Source organism: Pituophis catenifer, unplaced genomic scaffold, assembly GCF_029215685.1.
Source record: "Pituophis catenifer annectens isolate HBS135680 unplaced genomic scaffold, rPitCat1.0.hap2 SCAF_14, whole genome shotgun sequence".
Lineage (NCBI taxonomy): Eukaryota > Metazoa > Chordata > Lepidosauria > Squamata > Colubridae > Pituophis > Pituophis catenifer.
Window position 1 is genome coordinate 4545381 of NW_027256894.1, and position 18943 is coordinate 4564323.

The 18943-nt window shown below is 43.3% G+C and overlaps 1 protein-coding gene across 3 annotated transcripts in view; it reads left to right on the top strand.

The window, feature by feature from the left end:
* The window catches only part of DPP8 (dipeptidyl peptidase 8), a 42651-nt gene that overhangs the window by 15007 nt on the left and 8701 nt on the right, over window positions 1-18943 (top strand). For 2 of the 3 annotated variants that reach the window (XM_070953800.1, XM_070953801.1), the window contains 10 exons: window positions 2581-2691; window positions 3089-3217; window positions 3498-3559; window positions 5219-5319; window positions 6353-6530; window positions 8737-8896; window positions 10543-10622; window positions 14541-14693; window positions 17485-17620; window positions 18360-18505. In XM_070953800.1, the coding sequence (XP_070809901.1) occupies window positions 2581-2691; window positions 3089-3217; window positions 3498-3559; window positions 5219-5319; window positions 6353-6530; window positions 8737-8896; window positions 10543-10622; window positions 14541-14693; window positions 17485-17620; window positions 18360-18505 (1256 nt within the window). The remainder of the gene's footprint in view (window positions 1-2580; window positions 2692-3088; window positions 3218-3497; window positions 3560-5218; window positions 5320-6352; window positions 6531-8736; window positions 8897-10542; window positions 10623-14540; window positions 14694-17484; window positions 17621-18359; window positions 18506-18943) is intronic. The other variant, XM_070953802.1, reaches the window with a different exon arrangement.

Below are 18943 nucleotides of genomic sequence, written 5' to 3' on the forward strand. Positions count from 1 at the left end.
ATTTAAACTCAGTTACAGGTTGTCCTTGGCTTACAACCGTAATAGAGCCTGCACATCATCGTCTTAAGTCATGGTAGTCATAAATTGGATCACCCAGATGACCGATCTGATTTTACGGCCTTTTTTTTTCCAGCGGTCGTAAATGTTGGTTTTCAGCAAAATGCATGTTGCATGTCCACAATCGTAAATACCATCCAGTTGCTAATATGTGATTGCGTGATCGTGTATGTGAGTGTGTGTGTATGTGTAGAGGAGTGGTGAAATGTAAAATTTGTTACTACAAATTTGTAACGTGGTTTGGTGTAGGGGTAATGTGACTGGGTGGGCGTGGCCAACTTTTTTTTTTACTTTTTTACTTTTTACTTTTTACTTTTACTTTTTTAAAGCATTTTTTTACAATTTATTCGGGCAAATAGGTTGTAAAAAAAAAGCTTTTAAAAGGTAAAAAAAGGCTCTGACGATCACAGCTGTGGCGCGCGATTGTCAGCCTTTTTTTTTTACCTTTTAAAAGCAAGAAGCAACCTTGGTGGGCGGAGCCTCATGCCGCCATCGCTACCAGGTCTCCGAACCACCTGCCACAATCGCTATCGGATCGCCCGATCCGTCACTTAACAGCCACCTTGCTTAGCAGTGGAAAAGCAGTGGTCCCAATTTTAGTCGTAATTCGAGGACTACTTGACGTTGGGTCCATACAAAAGGAAGTGCTTGAGCCTCCTAGTTCCATGTTACAAAACTTCAGGATGCAGAGAATAAATGCATTCCTTTCCTAGGGAGTCTTAGCAATTCTGGGCAGTATAATAGCAGTAGCATTTAGATTTATATACCACTCCACACTGCTTTACAGCCCTCTCTAAGCGGTTTACAGAGTCACACCTCTTGCCCCCAACAACCTGGGTCTTCATTTTACAAACTCGGAAGGATGGGAAACTGAGTCAACCTTGAGCTAGTCATGGTCGAACTCCTCGCAGTTAGCAGAATTAGTATGCAATACTGCATTCTAACCACTGAGCCATCACAGCTCCTTCCTTCCTTCCTTCCTTCCTTCCTTCCTTCCTTCCTTCCTTCCTCCCTCCCTCCCTCCCTCCCTCCCTCCCTCCCTCCCTCCCTGGCGACAGGCAGTCAGCAGAATTAACCTACAATACTGCATTCTCACCACTGCGCCACCACAGCAACAAAGATTAACTGGAGGCTAAACTGAAAGATGAACGATTGAGAGAATTAGGCATGTCTCACCTTTCGAACTGAAGGATAGATAGATGATAAGTAGACAGACAAACAGACAGACAGACAGACACAGTGAGAGACAGAAAGATAAGACATAGAGAGCAATAGCGCTTAGACTTACCCTGTTTTCCCCAAAATAAGACATCCCCTGATAATAAACCCAATCGGGCTTTTGAGCGCATGGCAATAAGGCCAAGCGCTTATTTCAGGGTTCAGAAAAATATAAGAGAGGGTCTTATTTTCAGGGAAACACAGCATCTATCTATCTATCTATCTATCTATCTATCTATCTATCTATCTATCCATCCATCCATCCATCATCTATCTATCTATCTATCTATCTATCTATCTATCTATCTATCCGTTCATCTCTCTCTCTCTCTCATCTATCTATCTACAGTATCTATCCACTATATCTATCTATCCATCCATCCATCCATCCATATCTATCTATCTATCATCTATCTATCTATCATCTGTCTATCTATCTATCTATCTATCTATCTATCTATCTATCTATCATCTATCTATCCATCCATCCATCCATCCATCTATCTATCTATCTATCATCTATCTATCTATCATCTATCTATCCATCCATCCATCCATCCATCCATCTATCTATCATCTATCTATCTATCATCTATCTATCTATCCATCCATCCATCCATCCATCCATCCATCTATCATCCTGTTTCCCCCAAAATAAGATATCCCCTGATAATAAGCCCAATTGGGCTTTTGAGTGCATGGCAATAAGGCCAAGCGCTTATTTCAGGGTTCAGAAAAATATAAGACAGGGTCTTATTTTCAGGGTAACACGGTATCTATCTATCTATCTATCTATCTATCTATCTATCTATCTATCTATCTATCATCTATCTATCCATCCATCCATCCATCCATCCATCCATCCATCCATCTATCTATCATCCTGTTTCCCCCAAAATAAGACCTCCGCTGATAATAAGCCCAATCGGGCTTTTGAGCACATGGCAATAAGGCCAAGCGCTTATTTCAGGGTTCAAAAAATATAAGACAGGGTCTTATTTTCGGGGAAACACGGTATATACTGCTTTACAGTGCTTTACAGCTCTCTCTAAGTGGTTTACGTAGTCAGCCTCTTGCCATCAACAATCTGTGTCCTCCTTTTACCCACCTCGGAAGGAGGGAAGGCTGAATCAACCATGAGCCTGGTGAGATTTGAACTGCCAAATTGCAGTCAGCTGGCGGTCAGCAGAAGTAGCCTGCAGTACTGCACTCTAACCACTGCGCCACCACGACTCATAATGGACATTTTGCAGATTGCAACCGTCGTTTATCTTCTTCCTTTTGCCTCATATGTTGCCTGCACAGAACTTGCCAACGTTGAAGAGGATCCCAAGTCAGCTGGTGTCGCTACCTTTGTGCTACAGGAGGAGTTTGACAGATACACGGGCTATTGGTGGTGCCCGCTAGCTGAGCCAAGTAAGTAATCACGGTGGGCAGCTCGAGAAGTTTACTTAACTTCCCTGGTGTCACGTTGGCCTATTAGAAGAGAAAGGCTCTCAAACTCATAATTAGCAAAACTACATTTTACTAAAGCTAAGTTGGGTTGTCTCTTAGAAGGTAAATCATCAGACAGAATTCAGAGGTCAGGCAGCTGTTGGGGAGAAGTCTATACAGTGTCTCGGTGGCTCAGTGGCTAAGACACTGAACTTGTTGATCAGAAAGTTCGGTGGTTCAAATCCCTAGTATAGGTTTCCTGCGTGAGCAGGGGGTTGGACTAGATAATCTCCAAGGTCCCTTCCAACTCTGTTACTGTTATTATTATTATTATTATTACATTATTACATTGGCCTTTCTCTGGTTTCTGTCTTGGTAGCTCTTGGCGGAGGAAAAATCCTTAGAATTCTGTATGAAGAAAACGACGAGTCAGAGGTGGAAGTTATTCATGTCACATCCCCCATGTTGGAAACCCGGAGGACGGATTCTTTTCGGTATCCCAAGACAGGTGAGAGAGCCTGGTGGGATATTCCAGAAAGGGCCCAGTGATGCCATAAAACAGTGTTTCTCAGCCACTTCAAGATATGTGGACTTCAACTCCCAGAATTCTATGCCAGCATAGCTGCCTGGAGAATTCTGGGAGTTGAAGTCCACACATCTTGAAGTGGCTTGAGGTAGAGAAACACAACCCTAAGCATTAGGATCTGGGTACCAACTGACCTTGGAGAACAATCAGGAGCCTTTAATTCCTCTGTAACTCTTAATTTTATTTTATTTTTCTCTTCTAGGCACTGCAAATCCCAAAGTCACTTTCAAGTTATCTGAAATAACCATTGCATCTGATGGCACAGTAAGCCTGCTCCGTTTTTTTTATGTCTCGAATAAATGTCTAAAATATGATGGCTTGTATTGTTTGAATCGTGGTGCATTGAATCAACCGTAGTGTCCTGAGCCTCAAAGCACCTCACTGTAAACCATAGTTTGGTCCACATTGCACAAAGCCACAACGTGGTTGATTTGGCCTCCGCACGTTGCACAAGTCCAAAGAGTTGGGGCTGATGACTTAACATGAACAAGCCACTCTGGTTTATAGGGTAGTTTGTGGTGATGTTATGGGACAAGCCGAGTTATGGGTCACTTTGAAAAACATGCCCAGCCACTTGGTCGGGTAATGGATGAGAAGGAAGAGGTTTGTCACAAGACAAGATCAGGAACTGTTTGGAGATTAAAAGTTGGTTAGAGTGGGTGAGGCACTCGTGTCGAACTGTTATAAAAGTGTTTTTCAAACTTGGCAATTTGAAGATATGTGGACTTCAGCTCCCAGAATTCCCCAGCCAGTCCATATATGCTGGCTGGGGAATTCTGGGAGTTGAAGTCCAAAGATCCTCAAGTTGCCAAATTTGAAACATGTGTGTTATAGAAGGTCATTGCATCTGCAGGTAAGACAAGAACTTCCCTTCCCTCCTTTCTTTTCCCTTCCTTTCTTTTTCCTTCCCTTCCCTTCTTTTTCCTTCCCTTCCCTTCTTTTTCCTTCCCTTCTTTCTTTTTCCTTCCCTTCTTTTTCCTTCTCTTCCCTTTTTCCTTCCCTTCTTTCTGCTTCCCTTCCTTCCTTTCTTTTTCCTTCCTTTTTCCTTCCCTTCTTTTTCCTTCCCTTCCTTCCTTCCTTTTTCCTTCCCTTCTTTCTCCTTCCCTTCCCTTCTTTCTCCTTTCTTCTCTTCTTCTCTTTCTTCCTCCCTTCTAAGTGGTTCTTAACATTATACCAAATTTAGGGTTAAAACACTCAAGGTTTTCTATGTTTCCTGTTTGAAAAATAGCAGATTGTGTCGCTAGAATTATCCCCTGAAATCTTTTTATTAGGAATGATCGGAGATGGATTTTCTAAAGATAAGATACATCTTATAATACATGTTATAACAGCGGCCAAGCTAATTTTTGCAAAATACTGGAAGGACAAACTAACCCCTCCAGAGGTAACAATAATAAACAAAATTTTAGAATGCGTAGAAATGGCAAAATTAACAAGTGATCTTAATAATGATGTGAACTCAAAATTCAATGCAGTATGGGAAAGGTGGTACAAATGGTGGAATAATAGAATGAGATTGTAAGGTTACGTCTATTTTCAGTAATGGTAGATTCGAATGTATTTGATATGTATATGATGTATATAATGTAAATATGTAATTACACGACACCTCAGATGTCAACAAAGATCTGATGTTTTTTTAAAAAATTTTAAAATCAATGAAGTATATTAAAAAAAAAAAAAGATTATGGGCTTTGTTACAGACCATTCCTGCCCAAAAGATTGAAAATAACATAAAGGGAGAAAGTTAAGAGCCTTACAAACTAGGAAACCTGTGAAGGTTCCTGGAAAGAGATTATGACCAAGTTCTATTATTTATCCAGAATTTATTTTTCATTCGTTTTTCATCCATGCCTCTTAATATATTTTGGAGAAAGGTATTAGTAGTTTTTCTAACTGGTGTTTTTCCCATCTTCCCTGAAGATTGTGGGTGCTGTTGATAAAGAACTGGTCCAACCCTTTGAAATCTTATTTGATGGAGTAGAATATATCGCCAGAGCAGGATGGACACAAGAGGGAAAATAGTACGTATTTTATATTTCCTTATATTTGCTCAGCTTTGGACTGGGCTGTTCTGAGCCCTGGTAGTTCATAGCAACCTCGGGTTGGAAAAGAGCCTAGAGATCTTCTAGTCCACCCTTAAACCCAGTGCGAGAATCCTCAGTCCAGCCCTGGCTGTCCAGTCTTTTCTTGAATACCTCCAGTCATTGAAGCCCCTTAACTTAGACTCTAGAAAGAGTGCAGAGAAGAGCAACAAAGAGGATTAGGGGACTGGAGGCTAAAACATATGAAGAACGGTTGCAGGAACTGGGCATGTCTCATTTAATGAAAAGAAGGACTAGGGGAGATATGATAGCAGTCTTCCACTATCTCAGAGGTTGCCACAAAGAAGAGGGAGTCAAGCTATTCTCCAAAGCACCTGAGGATAGAACAAGAAGCAATGGGTAGAAACTAACCAAGGAGAGAAGCAACTTAGAACTAAGGAGAAATTTCCTGACAGTGACAACAATTAATAAGTGGAGCAACTTGCCTGCAGAAGTTGTGGATGCTCCAACACTGGAAGTTTTTAAGAAGATGTTGGATAACCATTTGTCTGAAGTGGTGTAGGGTTTCCTGCCTGGGCAGGGGATTGGACTAGAAGACCTCCAAGGTCCCTTCCAACTCTGTTATTCTATCCTATTCTGTTCTAATTCCTACTTCAGGATTTTCCTTTTCCATCAGTTCAGCTCCAGGAGATAAAACGTCAAGTAATACGTCAAGTATCTTTTAACTTTTGTATTCTCTGTTTTTTATTGTTGTGAGCCGCCCTGAGTCCTTCGGGAGAAGGGCGGCATATAAATCAAATAAATAAATAAATAAATAAATAAATAAATAAATAAATAAATAAATAAATAAATAAATAAATAAATAAATAAATAAATAAATAAATAAATAAATAAATAAATAAATAAGTAAGTAAGTAAGTAAGTAAGTAAGTAAGTAAGTAAGTAAGTAAGTAAGTAATGGTGGTAGCACCATCTAAGCACCATTTTCTGATTTGCCCTCCTTTCCGCTTAGCGCGTGGGCCATCCTGCTTGATCGTTCTCAAACCCGGCTGCAGATTGCTTTGCTTCCCTCGGCCTTATTTATCCCTGTGGAAGACGATGCCATGGAGAGACAGAAATTAATCGATGTCGTGCCTGACTCCGTTACCCCCTTGATTGTTTACGAAGAAACAACAGACATCTGGATAAACGTAAGGATGTATTCCTTCAGAGTAGGCCTGCTGAAGTTTTCTAGCTTTGGATGGAATTGTTGGGATGTCATGGGTCCAGAGAAATAGAGGGGGAAAAACAATCAGCTAATGAAGTTTGACAAGAAAACGTTTTCAATAAACAGGCAGAGTTGGTTAGATTAGGCAGAGCCCAGGAGCTGAATGTGGCATTGACGGAAATAGAAGGGACTTCTTGTGGCCTGTTGGCCGCCGGCCTCTCCAACAGCTGAATCAGATGAGGAGGCATGAGAGTCAGGATCAGCATCAAGGCAATCTGAGAGCTCCGAGGGGGAAGAGGAAATGTGTCACTGCGTTTTTGTATTTACCAGATGAGCTCATATTTTTGGACATTCAGATTTTCCGTAGCTTGCCAAGTTTCTTATCAGTAAGCTAACTATGCATGTCCGCATTCCTTTACGTCTTCCTTTCTACTTTTCTTTGTTCTCCTGAGAAGAGGTCCGGCTGCAGAGAGGTGGCCGGCAGGAACGTTGCCAAAATGTAATTATTTAGATAGTGAGATGTTTTATTTTCTTTATAACAAATAAATGAGTTTTTTCTTAGAAAAATATATCTTCGGGGTTTATTTTCTTGCAAAAGTATGCTTCAAGGGAAAAGTCTCGATCCACGTCTCTAAATCAAGGTGCGATTACCCAAAAACAGAATGGGATTAATTAGCACCCTGACACCTGGTAGCAGGACGATGATTGATTTATGGCTTTTTCCTTGCTTGTTACTTTGACTGCTGTCAGAGAGAGAGACAGAGGCAGAGCCTGGGCTGTCCATCAGCCCTCAGATGGAGAGTCAACAGCCCCCAGGTCTGGAGGTGGCTGATGAGGAAAAGGAGGAACAGCTGGATCCTGTGCCTGATATGCAGAAGGCAGAGGAGAGGAGAGCAGTGGAAATCTATGGGCCTGTCCTTGGGACAGAAGAGTCATTGCTGCTAGCAAAACCCCACCCTAGCTCTGGGGATAAAAGGCAGCAGAGTGGAGATGAATAGGTGTGGTAGACAACTATTCATCTCCCTGTCGGACAGACTTGTTAGCCTGCTGTGAGAGAGAGACTTTTTGCCGGGGCTGCTGGCGCTCTTTATAAAGGAATCGTTGATCAATTACAGAGGGTTTGTTGTGTTTCGGGAGCTGGGTCAGAACAGGACTTTGTAAAGTCTACATTGTTAGTCAAGTAGAGAGAGCTACTTTGGTTTAGTGGTGAAAACACCAGGCTAAAAACTGGGAGATTGTGAGTTATAGTCCCACTTTAAGGATGAAAGCCAGCTGGGTGACTTTGGGCCAATCATCAGGAGACTGTGAGTTCTAGTACTGCCTTGGGCATGAAAGCCAATTGGGTCAAATGTTGTTTGGATATACACTTTGTTTTATATGTAGTTAGCTGTTGAACAAATATAGATAATCCTCGATTTACCACCCTGGAATTATGGTTGCAAATTCTGCTAATTATTAAGCAGGTCCACACATGATAAGACTCAACTGTATAACTTTTTGCAGGAGGGGGTGTCATGAAGTCAATGTCAAAGTCATTAAGTGAATACGTTGTCCACCCTGAGTGTTTTTTGCCAGAAACTGGAAGTAAAAACTGCTTTCCTTCAAGAAGCATAATAAATTGTGGTCATATCACTTTGGAAATGGTCGCAAATGTAGGCGGATTGCCTAGCACCTAAAATGGGATCCCTTGAAAACATTTGGGGGCTACAGGTCATCAGAACTTCAAACTCAGGTCATAAATGGCCTTGGGGAGGTCTGTCATAAGTTTGAATAATCATTAAGTAGACAGTTATAAGTAAATGAGATTTCCTTTACCAGTTGACCAATCTAATCATACTAGGAAACAAAATAAATCAATATAAATCGTAAAGATACAAGCAACAGGGTATTGTTGCTTGTATCTTTACAATTTTTATTGTTTTATTTCGTTTCCTAATATGATTTGATTGCTTATTTAGTATCCTATGACTATCAAGTGTTGTATCCTATGATTCTTGATGAATGTATTTCTTTTTTATGTACACTGAGAGCTTATGCACCAAAGACAAATTCCTTGTGTATCCAATCACACCTGGCCAATAAAGAAGTCTATTCTATTCTATAAAGGAGATTTTCTTTACCAGTTTGAACTAACCCTCCTAATTTTCCTAGTCTTTATTTTGACTTGCAGCTCTTCCTTATTTCCACAGATCCATGATATCTTCCATGTTTTCCCCCAAACTCACGAGGATGTGATAGAATTTATCTTCGCCTCCGAGTGCAAAACGGGGTTCCGACATCTGTACAAAATCTCGACCGTTTTGAAAGAGAGCAAATACAGACGATCTTCAGGGGGACTTCCATCTCCAAGTAACCCCCTGTTTTGCTTCTGTGTCTTAATAAATGGAAGAAGTTAGGTGTGCCTGCGGAAGGTCTCAAATTCAATACAGGTAGTCCTCAACTTACAACCCCTTTGTTTACTGACCGTTCGAAGTTACAGCGGCACTGAAAAAAGTGAGTCATGTCACATGGTGACCCGCTTAACGGCTGCAATAACTTACACCCAAAATTCTGGGCTCGATAGCGGTTGTTAATTGAGGACTACCTGTAAGGCAGCAAGACTATATAAGTGTGAAGTGGAGGCCTGTCTCTTTTCTGAAGATAGAGCAATTTCCTTCGATGCCCTGTCTGGCTAACTGCCAAATGTTTTATCGGCATAAGAAGTAACTTGCACGGTGTTTCTAAAGATGCTTGTTTTCAAGAAACAACTGGACTTTCTGGTTTTTCTTGGAAGATGTTTCGCTTCTCATCCAAGAAGCTTCTTCAGCTCTGTTTGGATGGTGGGGAATGGAAGGATTGACCCTCCTTGCAGACTGCTGGTCATTTGCATCCTTTTAGAGCAGAGGCCCTCAAACTTGGCAGCTTTAAGACTTGTGGACTTCAACTCCCAGAATTCTCCAGCCAGCTATGCTGGCTGGAGAATTCTGGGAGTTGAAGTCCACAAGTCTTAAAGCTGCCAAGTTTGAGGGCCTCTGTTTTAGAGAGTCGTTGAAGCACTTGGAGGTTTATCTGTGTCCTCAGGGTCACCTAAGTGGTGCAAATGGGTGTGGAGCAGTGGTGGGTTCCTCCCGGTTCGGCCCGGTTCTCCCGAACCGGTAGCAGTGACGATATGACATCACCGAACCTGTTCTGCCCCCCGCCCTCCCGTGCCTCCCCCGCGCCCCCCCCCCACGTAATTCTTACGTTATTCTTATTTGGCCCCACCCCCAATCTATTGCTGCCTCCTGAGTCCCAGCTGATGGCTAGAGGGAAAAAACCTGTTTGGGGCTTCAAAGGGCCGCCCTACAGCTGATCAGTGTTAAAAGAAAACAAATGAGTAGACCGGTGCCTGCAAAAATACATGAGTAGATCAGTGCCTGCAAAAAACAAATGGGTAGACTGGTACAGCACCGCAAGCAGTTAAAAGCCTGGTAGACCAGTACCTCTGCTAAATCCTAAAGAATTGTTTGTCACATGACCATCAAGCCACACCCACAAAATAAGCCACGCCCACAGAACCGGTAGTAAAAAAATTTAGAACCCACCCCTGGTGTGGAAACTTCTTGGAACTATTAAAAGGACTGTGTTGTAGATTGGAGATAGATGATGTCGTATCCCTCTGTTGAGAGAGGGCTGTTCAGTCTTAATGTAGATGGCCTCCTTGACTCTTCTTTCAAACTTTTGGAAGAGTGCTAACAACCAGATGACCGCAAGGAGCATAAATCCTTCCATTCCCCACCATCCAAGTCAGAACTGAAGAAGCTTCTTGGATGAGAAGTGAAACATCTTCCAAGAAAAACCAGGAAGTCCAGGTGCCTCTTGAAAAAGCACCTTTGGGACAACCAGGACCTGAATGACTGAGAATCTCCATAGACGTTTGCATGGTGTTCCGATTTCTTCTACGTTCAGAAATGATGTTGCTTAGTTGAGCTGGGGAAGAGCACCGATGGACTCCCGTAACTTTGATCTCCTTGTAGGTGACTTCTTATGTCTTGTCAAAGAAGAGCTGCCCCTCACCAGTGGAGAATGGGAAGTGCTTGGCCGGCACGGCTCAAACGTAAGCTGCTTGATCTCCCTTTTCTTCAGCTGATGAATTTTTGAAACTTTTTAGTGGTTTATCAAAATATAAAATACAAAGAGAAATTCAAAAAAGTAAAAGAAAACTAGGGAGGGGAGGTAGAGAAAAAGAAATGATGTAAAGAGAAAGGCACTAACTTTCGACTCTCTTTAGCATAGTAGAAGATAACATTACAACCGCAACTTTTTACTCTTACACAACAGTATGTTCAAGCCATTTCTTTAACAATAAATCTGTCTCATTGGCAAAAACAAAATCAAAGTTTCATTTATTTTTCATTGCAAGAGCCTGGTGGTGCAGTAGACTAAAGCACTGTTATTAACATCAGCTGCCTGCAATTACTGCAAGTTCAAATCTCACCAGGCTCAAGGTTGACTCAGCCTTCCATCCTTTCTAAGGTAGGTAAAATGAAGACCCAGATTATGGGGGCAATAAGATGACTGTATAAATATACAAAAAGTATGAAGGCTATTGCTTAACGAATTGTAAGCCGCCCTGAGTCTCCGGAGAAGGGCGGCATATAAATCAAATTTTTTTTAAAAAATCCAGAAGCCATTTCAAAATAGAAATAAGGTTAGATCTCTTCTCTTCTTTGGATAAAAGAATCAATTTAATCATCTCTGCTTCTCTTTGCTAATATGCTTCATTAACTCATTAATTTTTATTGTAATTCATATTAAGAGAAACCTCTATATCAGTGGTCCCCAACCCCCGGTCCGCGGACCGGTGCCGGGCCGTGGAGTACCTGGCACCGGGCCGCGCAGCAGCCGGGGGACATGAATGCTGCAGCGCAAAGGCTCCTGGGCCGTGCGCAATGGGCCGTGCGCAAAAGCTCCTGGGCCGTGTCCCCACCCCTGCGCGCGCTCAGCGGGCCGCGGCGATAAAAAGGTTGGGGACCACTGCTCTATATTATTTCATTTTTTAAAAAAAAAATGCCTAAAGGGAGAAAATGCAAATCTCTCCCTTGAGTTAATCCTTATGGAACAGATATTTTTCTTCTCTTGTTTTCAAATTTAATCAATAGTATTTTACAAAGTGGAGAATGGGAAGTGCTTGGCCGAGACAGCTCAAACGTAAGCTGTTTGGTCTCCCTTTTCTTCAATTCGTAACGTTCAACTGGACTTTTAAACCATTCATCGTTTGCATGAGATTATTGTGGTATTTTACGTGTCCCATAGCCACATGGCTGTTAGATCATAATATATCTGGTTTTTTGCCAGGCGCAAAACCCAAATTCCAGGCTCAATAGTGGTCATTTAGTGAGGACTTCCTGAATAGCAGCTATACCCTTCTTGGTTTCCTGTGTGAAGGCCTGTCTCTTTTGGAGCAATTTAACTGATTTATTGCTAAACTTTATTGCAAAGGAATCTTCTCAACTAACAGTCAGCATTTGGTTAGAACTAGGTAAGGTTCAATGGTAATCCCGGGAGGGCTGGACTTAATTCGTTTATGGATACGTAATGATTCTAGATAGGGATGCGGTGGCTCAGTGGCTAAGACGCTGAGTTTGTCGATCAAAAGGTTGTCAGTTCAGTAGTTCAAATCCCTAGTGCCGTGTAATGGGGTGAGCAGCTCCCGTTACTTGTCCCAGCTTCTGCCAACCTAGCAGTTCGAAAGCACGTAAAAAATGCAAGTAGAAAAATAGGGACCACCTTTGGTGGGAAAGTAACAGCGTTCCACGCGCCTTTGGCATTGAATCATGCCGGCCACATGACCACGGAGACGTCTTTGGACAGCGCTGGCTCTTCGGCTTTGAAATGGAGATGAGCACCACCCCCTAGAGTCGGGAACGATTATCATGTATGTGCAAGGGGAACCTTTACCTTTTTAATGATTCTAGGCTGATCCCTCTTTTTACCTCTCTTCCTGGCTCTGTCAGTCCTTCTACAGGTTTTTTGAAATAAAGATGGGACAATATGGATCACCAACCAGCCCTCATGAATTTAGACAGTCCAGTCCATTCTCTCACCCTAGCTGTGTTCTCCCATGCGCCCCACCAGCTCACTCATAAACCTCATAGTAGCCTCCTTTGTACAAGGAGCTAAACTCAGTTTCAATGCTGGGTTTTGATTTTCAATTTCGTTTGTTAAATATGTTGTGGTGGCTCCGGTTTAACAGAATAACAGAGTTGGAAGAGACAGTAATAGTAACAGAGTTGGAAGGGACTTTGGAGGTCATCTAATCCAACCCCCTACTCACGCAGGAGACCTGTACTAGGGATTTGAACCACCGAACTGCCAATCTTTCTGATCGACAAGCTCAGTGTCTTAGCCACTGAGCCACCTAATCTCCCTGGAGGTCTTTTTTTTTTTCCCCCAAAGCACCAGAAGGCAAGACAAGAAGCGATGGATAGAAACTAATCAAGGAGGGAAGCAACTAAGGAGAAATTTATTTCCTGACAGAATAATTAACCATGTTCTGTCCCCGTCTCACACACGCACACAAACAGACAGACAGGGGTTAAATAAAACTGGCAGACAACAAATTCTTTCGATAAGAGGATTGGCAGCAACCCAGTAGTTGCTTGCCAAGAACTTTACTCATAAAGGGAGGGGTTGTTCCTCCGTCAGATAAACCCAAACAAGGTATACACAGTTCGAGAATTGACAAGTCTAGTCCGTATGAAATCCAAGGCAGATAACGTTGTTTCCAAAGATACAATGTGACTTGCTAGTAGTTTAGTTTTGTCCGTCACAGAGTCTGAATGGCCACCTCACCCCCTTTTATCCCCTGTGGGGTGTGGTCCAGTGACTCATCTTAATCTCTGGCACACCTCCTTTTCTGCTGCGTGCGCTTGTCTCTCCGACGCTGGCGTGGATCCAGCCAAGACTTATCTCCGTCACTGTCCGACTGCAAGAAGATACCTGGCTCCTGGCCAATCTCTTCTCCTTCGGGAGACACCTGAGGCATTGCCAGAGAGGAGGGTCCTGGAGAGGGAGGCCTGGCCAACTCCTCCCCTTCATGTTCGGAGCCTTCTCCCTCCGATAAGTCAGCCTCGGGGGTCGGAGTCACAACAAACCAGTGGAACCGCTTGCCTTCAGAAATTTGTGGGTCACTGGGGGCTTTTAAGAAGAGACTGGGGGCTTTTAAGAAGATCACTGGGGGATTTTAAGAAGAGACTGGACAATCACTTGTCTGGAGTGGTATAGGATCTCCTGTTTGAGCAGGGGGTTAGACTAGTAGACCTCCAAGGTCCCTTCCAACTCATTATTCCTTCCTTCCTTCCTTCCTTCCTTCCTTCCTTCCTTCCTTCCTTCCTTCCTTCCTTCCTTCCTTCCTTCCTTCCTTCCTTCCTCCCTCCCTCCCTCCCTCCCTCCCTCCCTTCCTTCCTTCCTTCCTCCCTCCCTCCCTCCCTCCCTCCCTCCCTCCCTCCCTTCCTATCACCCTACAGGTGAACTCTAGGATGCTCATTTCCAAACAGCATTTTAATAGGTCATCCAGTCCAACCTCCTGCTCAAGCAGGAGAACCTATTCCAGTGATGGGTTGCCCCCGGTTTAGACCAGTTCGCATGAACCGGTAGTAAAACCGGCAGGAGGCTCCGCCCACTGACCCAGATGTCATCAGGAAGCTTCTGCGCATGTGCGCGGTCCCATTGCAAAGATAAGTAGAACCCACCCCCTGCCCTATACCATTTCAGACAAAAATGGCTTCGGAGAGTCACATGGAGGATTTTGTAGCACTAGGTCAGGGGTTTCCAATCTTGGCAACTTTAAGCCTGGAGGACTTCAACTCCCAGAGTTGAAATCCGCCAGGCTTAAAGTTGCCAGGGTTGGAGACCCCACTGCAATAGGTAATTCTGCATTAACTTCCTTGTCAGACAGTAAAGCTAAAACTAGCATGGCTGCTTGGGTAGAAATGTGGGTCAATTCTGTTTTTTGCTTCTGTTTTTGAATCAGATCCGGGTAGATGAAGTTAACCAACTGGTATATTTTGAAGGTACAAGAGATTCTCCCTTGGAACACCACTTATACGTCGTTAGCTACGAGAACCCTGGAGAAATTCAGCGGCTGACCGAAAACGGTTTCTCACATGCCTGCTATGTTAGTCAGGTACACTAATCTAATCTACCATCTAACCATCATGAAAAGGGCCGGTCTACAAGAGAAGCCGGTTATCTTCTTGAGAAGGTCCTGTCCTGACTGTAAACTTGGTACAGGTAGTTCTCTACTCGTTTAGTGACTATTTGAAGTTACAACAGCACTGAAAAAAGTAATTTATGGCCATCTTTCACACTTACGACCATTGTAGCACCTATGACCTTATGACCTATGACCTTACGACCTATGATCACAATTCAGATACTTGGCATCTGTGATCCCCTTTTGTGACCTTCTAATGACCAAAGTCAATGGGGAAGCCAAGTTCACTTAACAACCATGTTACTAACTTAACAACGGCAGTGATTCGCTGAACAACGGTGGCAATAAGGGTCATAAAATGGGTCAAAATTCACTTAACAACAGTCTTGCTTAGCAACACAAAAGTTGGACTCAGTTGTGGCCATAAGTCAAGGACTACCCATAGAAGAGACATTGCACCAAGCAGCAATATTCTTTTAGCTTAGCCAGATGTGTGAACTTAGCTGTTGTGAGTTTGTCCTCCAAGTTCTACGGTGTTTGGTGTGTACCAAGTCAGTTATCGGAGCATGATGTTCAGATTCAGTCTGGAGTTGGGTTGATATTTGTGGAAGTAAGCAAGATCAACATCCACATGTAGATCCAAGTTTTAACGCATTGTTTATATACCATAGTAGTTAGGGTCTACAACCCACAAAGTCAAAAGTAAGAAAATTGATAGAACTTAATGTCGACTTTATTGTCACTTTGAATGTAGACTAATTGGCATACATTAAAATGGCTCAGGACCAGGGTACTTACGAGACCGCCTCCTGCCACCAATAGCCTCTCACCGACCAGTTCGCTCCCATAGAGAGGGACTCCTCAGGGTGCCGTCGGCCAAACAATGTCGACTGACGGCCCCCAGGGGGAGAGCCTTTTCTGTGGGGGCACCTACCATCTGGAACGGGCTTCCCCCGGAGTTACGAAACATCCAAGACTTACGCATATTCCGCCGTGCCCTGAAAACATTTCTATTCCAACAAGCTGGTCTGGCCTAACTCTCCCTTTTTAATTGGCTTTTAAACTGTCTTTTAAATTGGGTTTTAAACCTCTTTAGATAAATTTGGATGTTTTTTAATCTTTGAGCCTAAATTACTTAATCTGTTTCTTAATAGTTTTTAACTTCTATATGTATTTGTATTTATTATGGCTGTTCACCACCCTGAGTCCTTCGGGAGTAGGGCGGTATACAAATATGAAAAATAAATAAATAAATAAATAAAATAAATAAAATGAAACTTCATTGCATGCAACTGTCAAAGGGTCACCACTTCCAATATATAGTACATTTGTTGTTGTTAGTTGCAAAGTCTTGTCCGACCCATCGCGACCCCATGGACCATGTTCCTCCAAGCCTTCCTGTCCTCTACCATCCTCCGGAGTCCATTTAAGCTCACGCCGACTGCGTCAGTGACTCCATCCAGCCACCTCGTTCTCTGCCGTCCCCTTCTTCTTTTGCCCTCCATCGTTCCCAGCATTAGGCTCTTCTCCAGGGAGTCTTTCCTTCTCATTAGGTGGCCAAAGTATCTGAGTTTCCTCTTCAGGATCTGGCCTTCTAAAGAGCAGTCAGGGTTGATCTCCTCTAGGACTGACCGGTTGGATCGCCTTGCAGTCCAAGGGACTCGCAGGAGTCTTCTCCAGCACCAGAGTTCAAAGGCCTCAATTTTTTGGCTCAAACATGACTAAATAAATGAATGAATACAAAATTATGCATATACCCACATATATTATACGACACAGAGAAACAACACAGTCTACTTTGGATGTATACATGTAACATGGTGAGAAAAACAAATCTTGCGAGTTTACCAGACAGATGGCACAGGGAACAAAGCGGTTACAGAATCAGGTAATCCTGGTAGAAATATTTCAAAACATTCTCCCAGAGGGGAGCAATAGAAAAGACCGTGAATATGTGGGATCCCTAACAATGCTTTGAGCTCTAAGCACGTAGCCCTTATAAGCAGCATCCTGAATAACAGGAAGCGAGCTTCCTATAATCTTCTCGGCTGTCCTCACCACTCTCTGTATGGACTTTCTATCTCAGGTTCTGCTGCCACCAAACCAAACAGGGATGCAGTTTGTTAAAACGCTTTCAATTGTGCCTCTGTAAAAAGTGTCCAGGCCAGAAGGAGAAAGATGTGCTTTCTTCATCCAACGCAGGAAATGCAGACGCTGGTTTGCACGATAGCTTTGCAGGAAGTTAGATTTGGCCTTTAACAACCTTCTGTTGGGGACTGGAATTCCCTTCATTTGAAGCCGGTGGCGGAATTTCTAAGTCCGTGTTTCTTAGTCTTGGCAACTTGAAAATGTGTGGACTTCAACTCCCAGAATTCTCTAGCTAGCTTTCTGGGAGTCAGAAACCACTACATCTGAGTCCGTCCACCTTGCTGTTGGACATTCTCTTCTTCTCTTCCCTTCCACCCTTCCCAGCTTTTTAGAGCCTTTTCCAGAGAGCTGGGTCTTCACACATGTCCATGCTGGCTGGGGAATTCTGGGAGCTGAAGTCAACACATCTTCAAGTTGCCATGGTTGAGAAACACTGTCCTTCATGATAGAACAAATCTCCAACACTTGGTTGGAGATTTGCTCTATCGTGAAGAAACGGAGGTCCAGCTGTATAGTAGAGTTGACCTTGTCCTTGAGGAAGAGCAAAGAAGGAACTGGAATGCAAGCCAACATTGGTTTAGGGGTATGGTTTGATTTCTCTTTCTTTTTGCAGGACTGCGACATGGTTATATGTAAATTCAGTAACCAGAAATGCCCCCACCAAGTCTCCCTCTACAAGCTGACTGGACTGGAAGAAGGGATTGCTCAAAGGGGCAAGGAATTCTGGGCCACCATTTTGCATTCTTCAGGTAGGCGATTTTCTCTTGGAGGCCAGGCATATTTCTGATCTAGGAGGAATGCTCAGGGTGCTGTGGAGCTTGCAATGTTCAGGGGCAATCTGGTTTTATGAGGGAGGGAGGGAGGGAGGGAGGGAGGGAGGGAGGAAGGAAGGAAGGAAGGAAGGAAGGAAGGAAGGAAGGAAGGAAGGAAGGAAGGAAGGAAGGAAGGAAGGAAAATTATTTTCTGCCAAAGACATAAACTTCTGGCTTCTATTGTAGGGAATTGGGCACTTGAAAAAAAGGGAATGGAACGGGAATGGAATGAACGGGAAGGAAAAAGGAAAGGAAAGGAAAGGAAAGGAAAGGAAAGGAAAGGAAAGGAAAGGAAAGGAAAGGAAAGGAAAGGAAAGGAAAGGAAAGGAAAGAAGGGAGCATGGGAAGGAAAGGGAGGAAGGAAAGAAGGAAGGAAGGAAGAAAAGGAAAGAAGGAATTTATTTTTTAGTTGAAAACATTTCCGGATCTCCTGAAACTGCAGAAATGGGCATGGAGACCTAATTCAGGTGCCTCGTTTGTCCTATGCGCCATATTTCAGCCTTTTGAAGCCAGTTTGTTCCCAATTTAAATCTGACTTCTTGCAGATAGGTTTGGGATATTACACCAACAAGAAAGCTGCTCAAAATCCAACATCAGCCCCCCCCTCCCTCTCTCTCTCTCTCTCTCCCTCTCTCCTGTTTCTCTCCTTGACCATGCCTTTCTCTGCTTGCTGCAGGATCTCTCCCAGATTACGTCCCACCGGAGATCTTCTCTTTTGAGAGCTCCTCGGGGTTTGTGCTTTATGGGATGATGTACAAGCCCCATGATTTACAACCTGGGAAGAAATACCCCACGGTGCTTTTCGTCTATGGGGGCCCACAGGTGAGCTTTCATTTTTGTATTCCAGCCACATTTTTGGGGGGGAAAAACATCAGTCTGTATTGAGTAGATCTGATTGCTGGTGCCCAGAAGGAGCTCAGTTTGGGACTTGCAGGAATAATCTGTATTTACAGGAAGTGTTTCTCTCCCATAAATGATTTGGTATTTTAGAATTGAGAACTGTACTTGAAAGGCCAAATGGAAACCACTAGAACACAGGCAGTCCTTGACTTACAACCATAGTTGAGCCCAAAATTTTCGTTGCAAAGCAGGACAGTTGTTCAGTGAGTTTTGCTCCATTTTATGACCTTCCTTGCCACCGTTGTTAAGTGAGCCGCTGCAGTTGTTTATTTTATTTTATTTATTTTTATTATTCATATTTCTATGCCGCCCACTCTCCGAGGACTCTGGGCAGCTTACACCAAAGACAGTATATTAAAT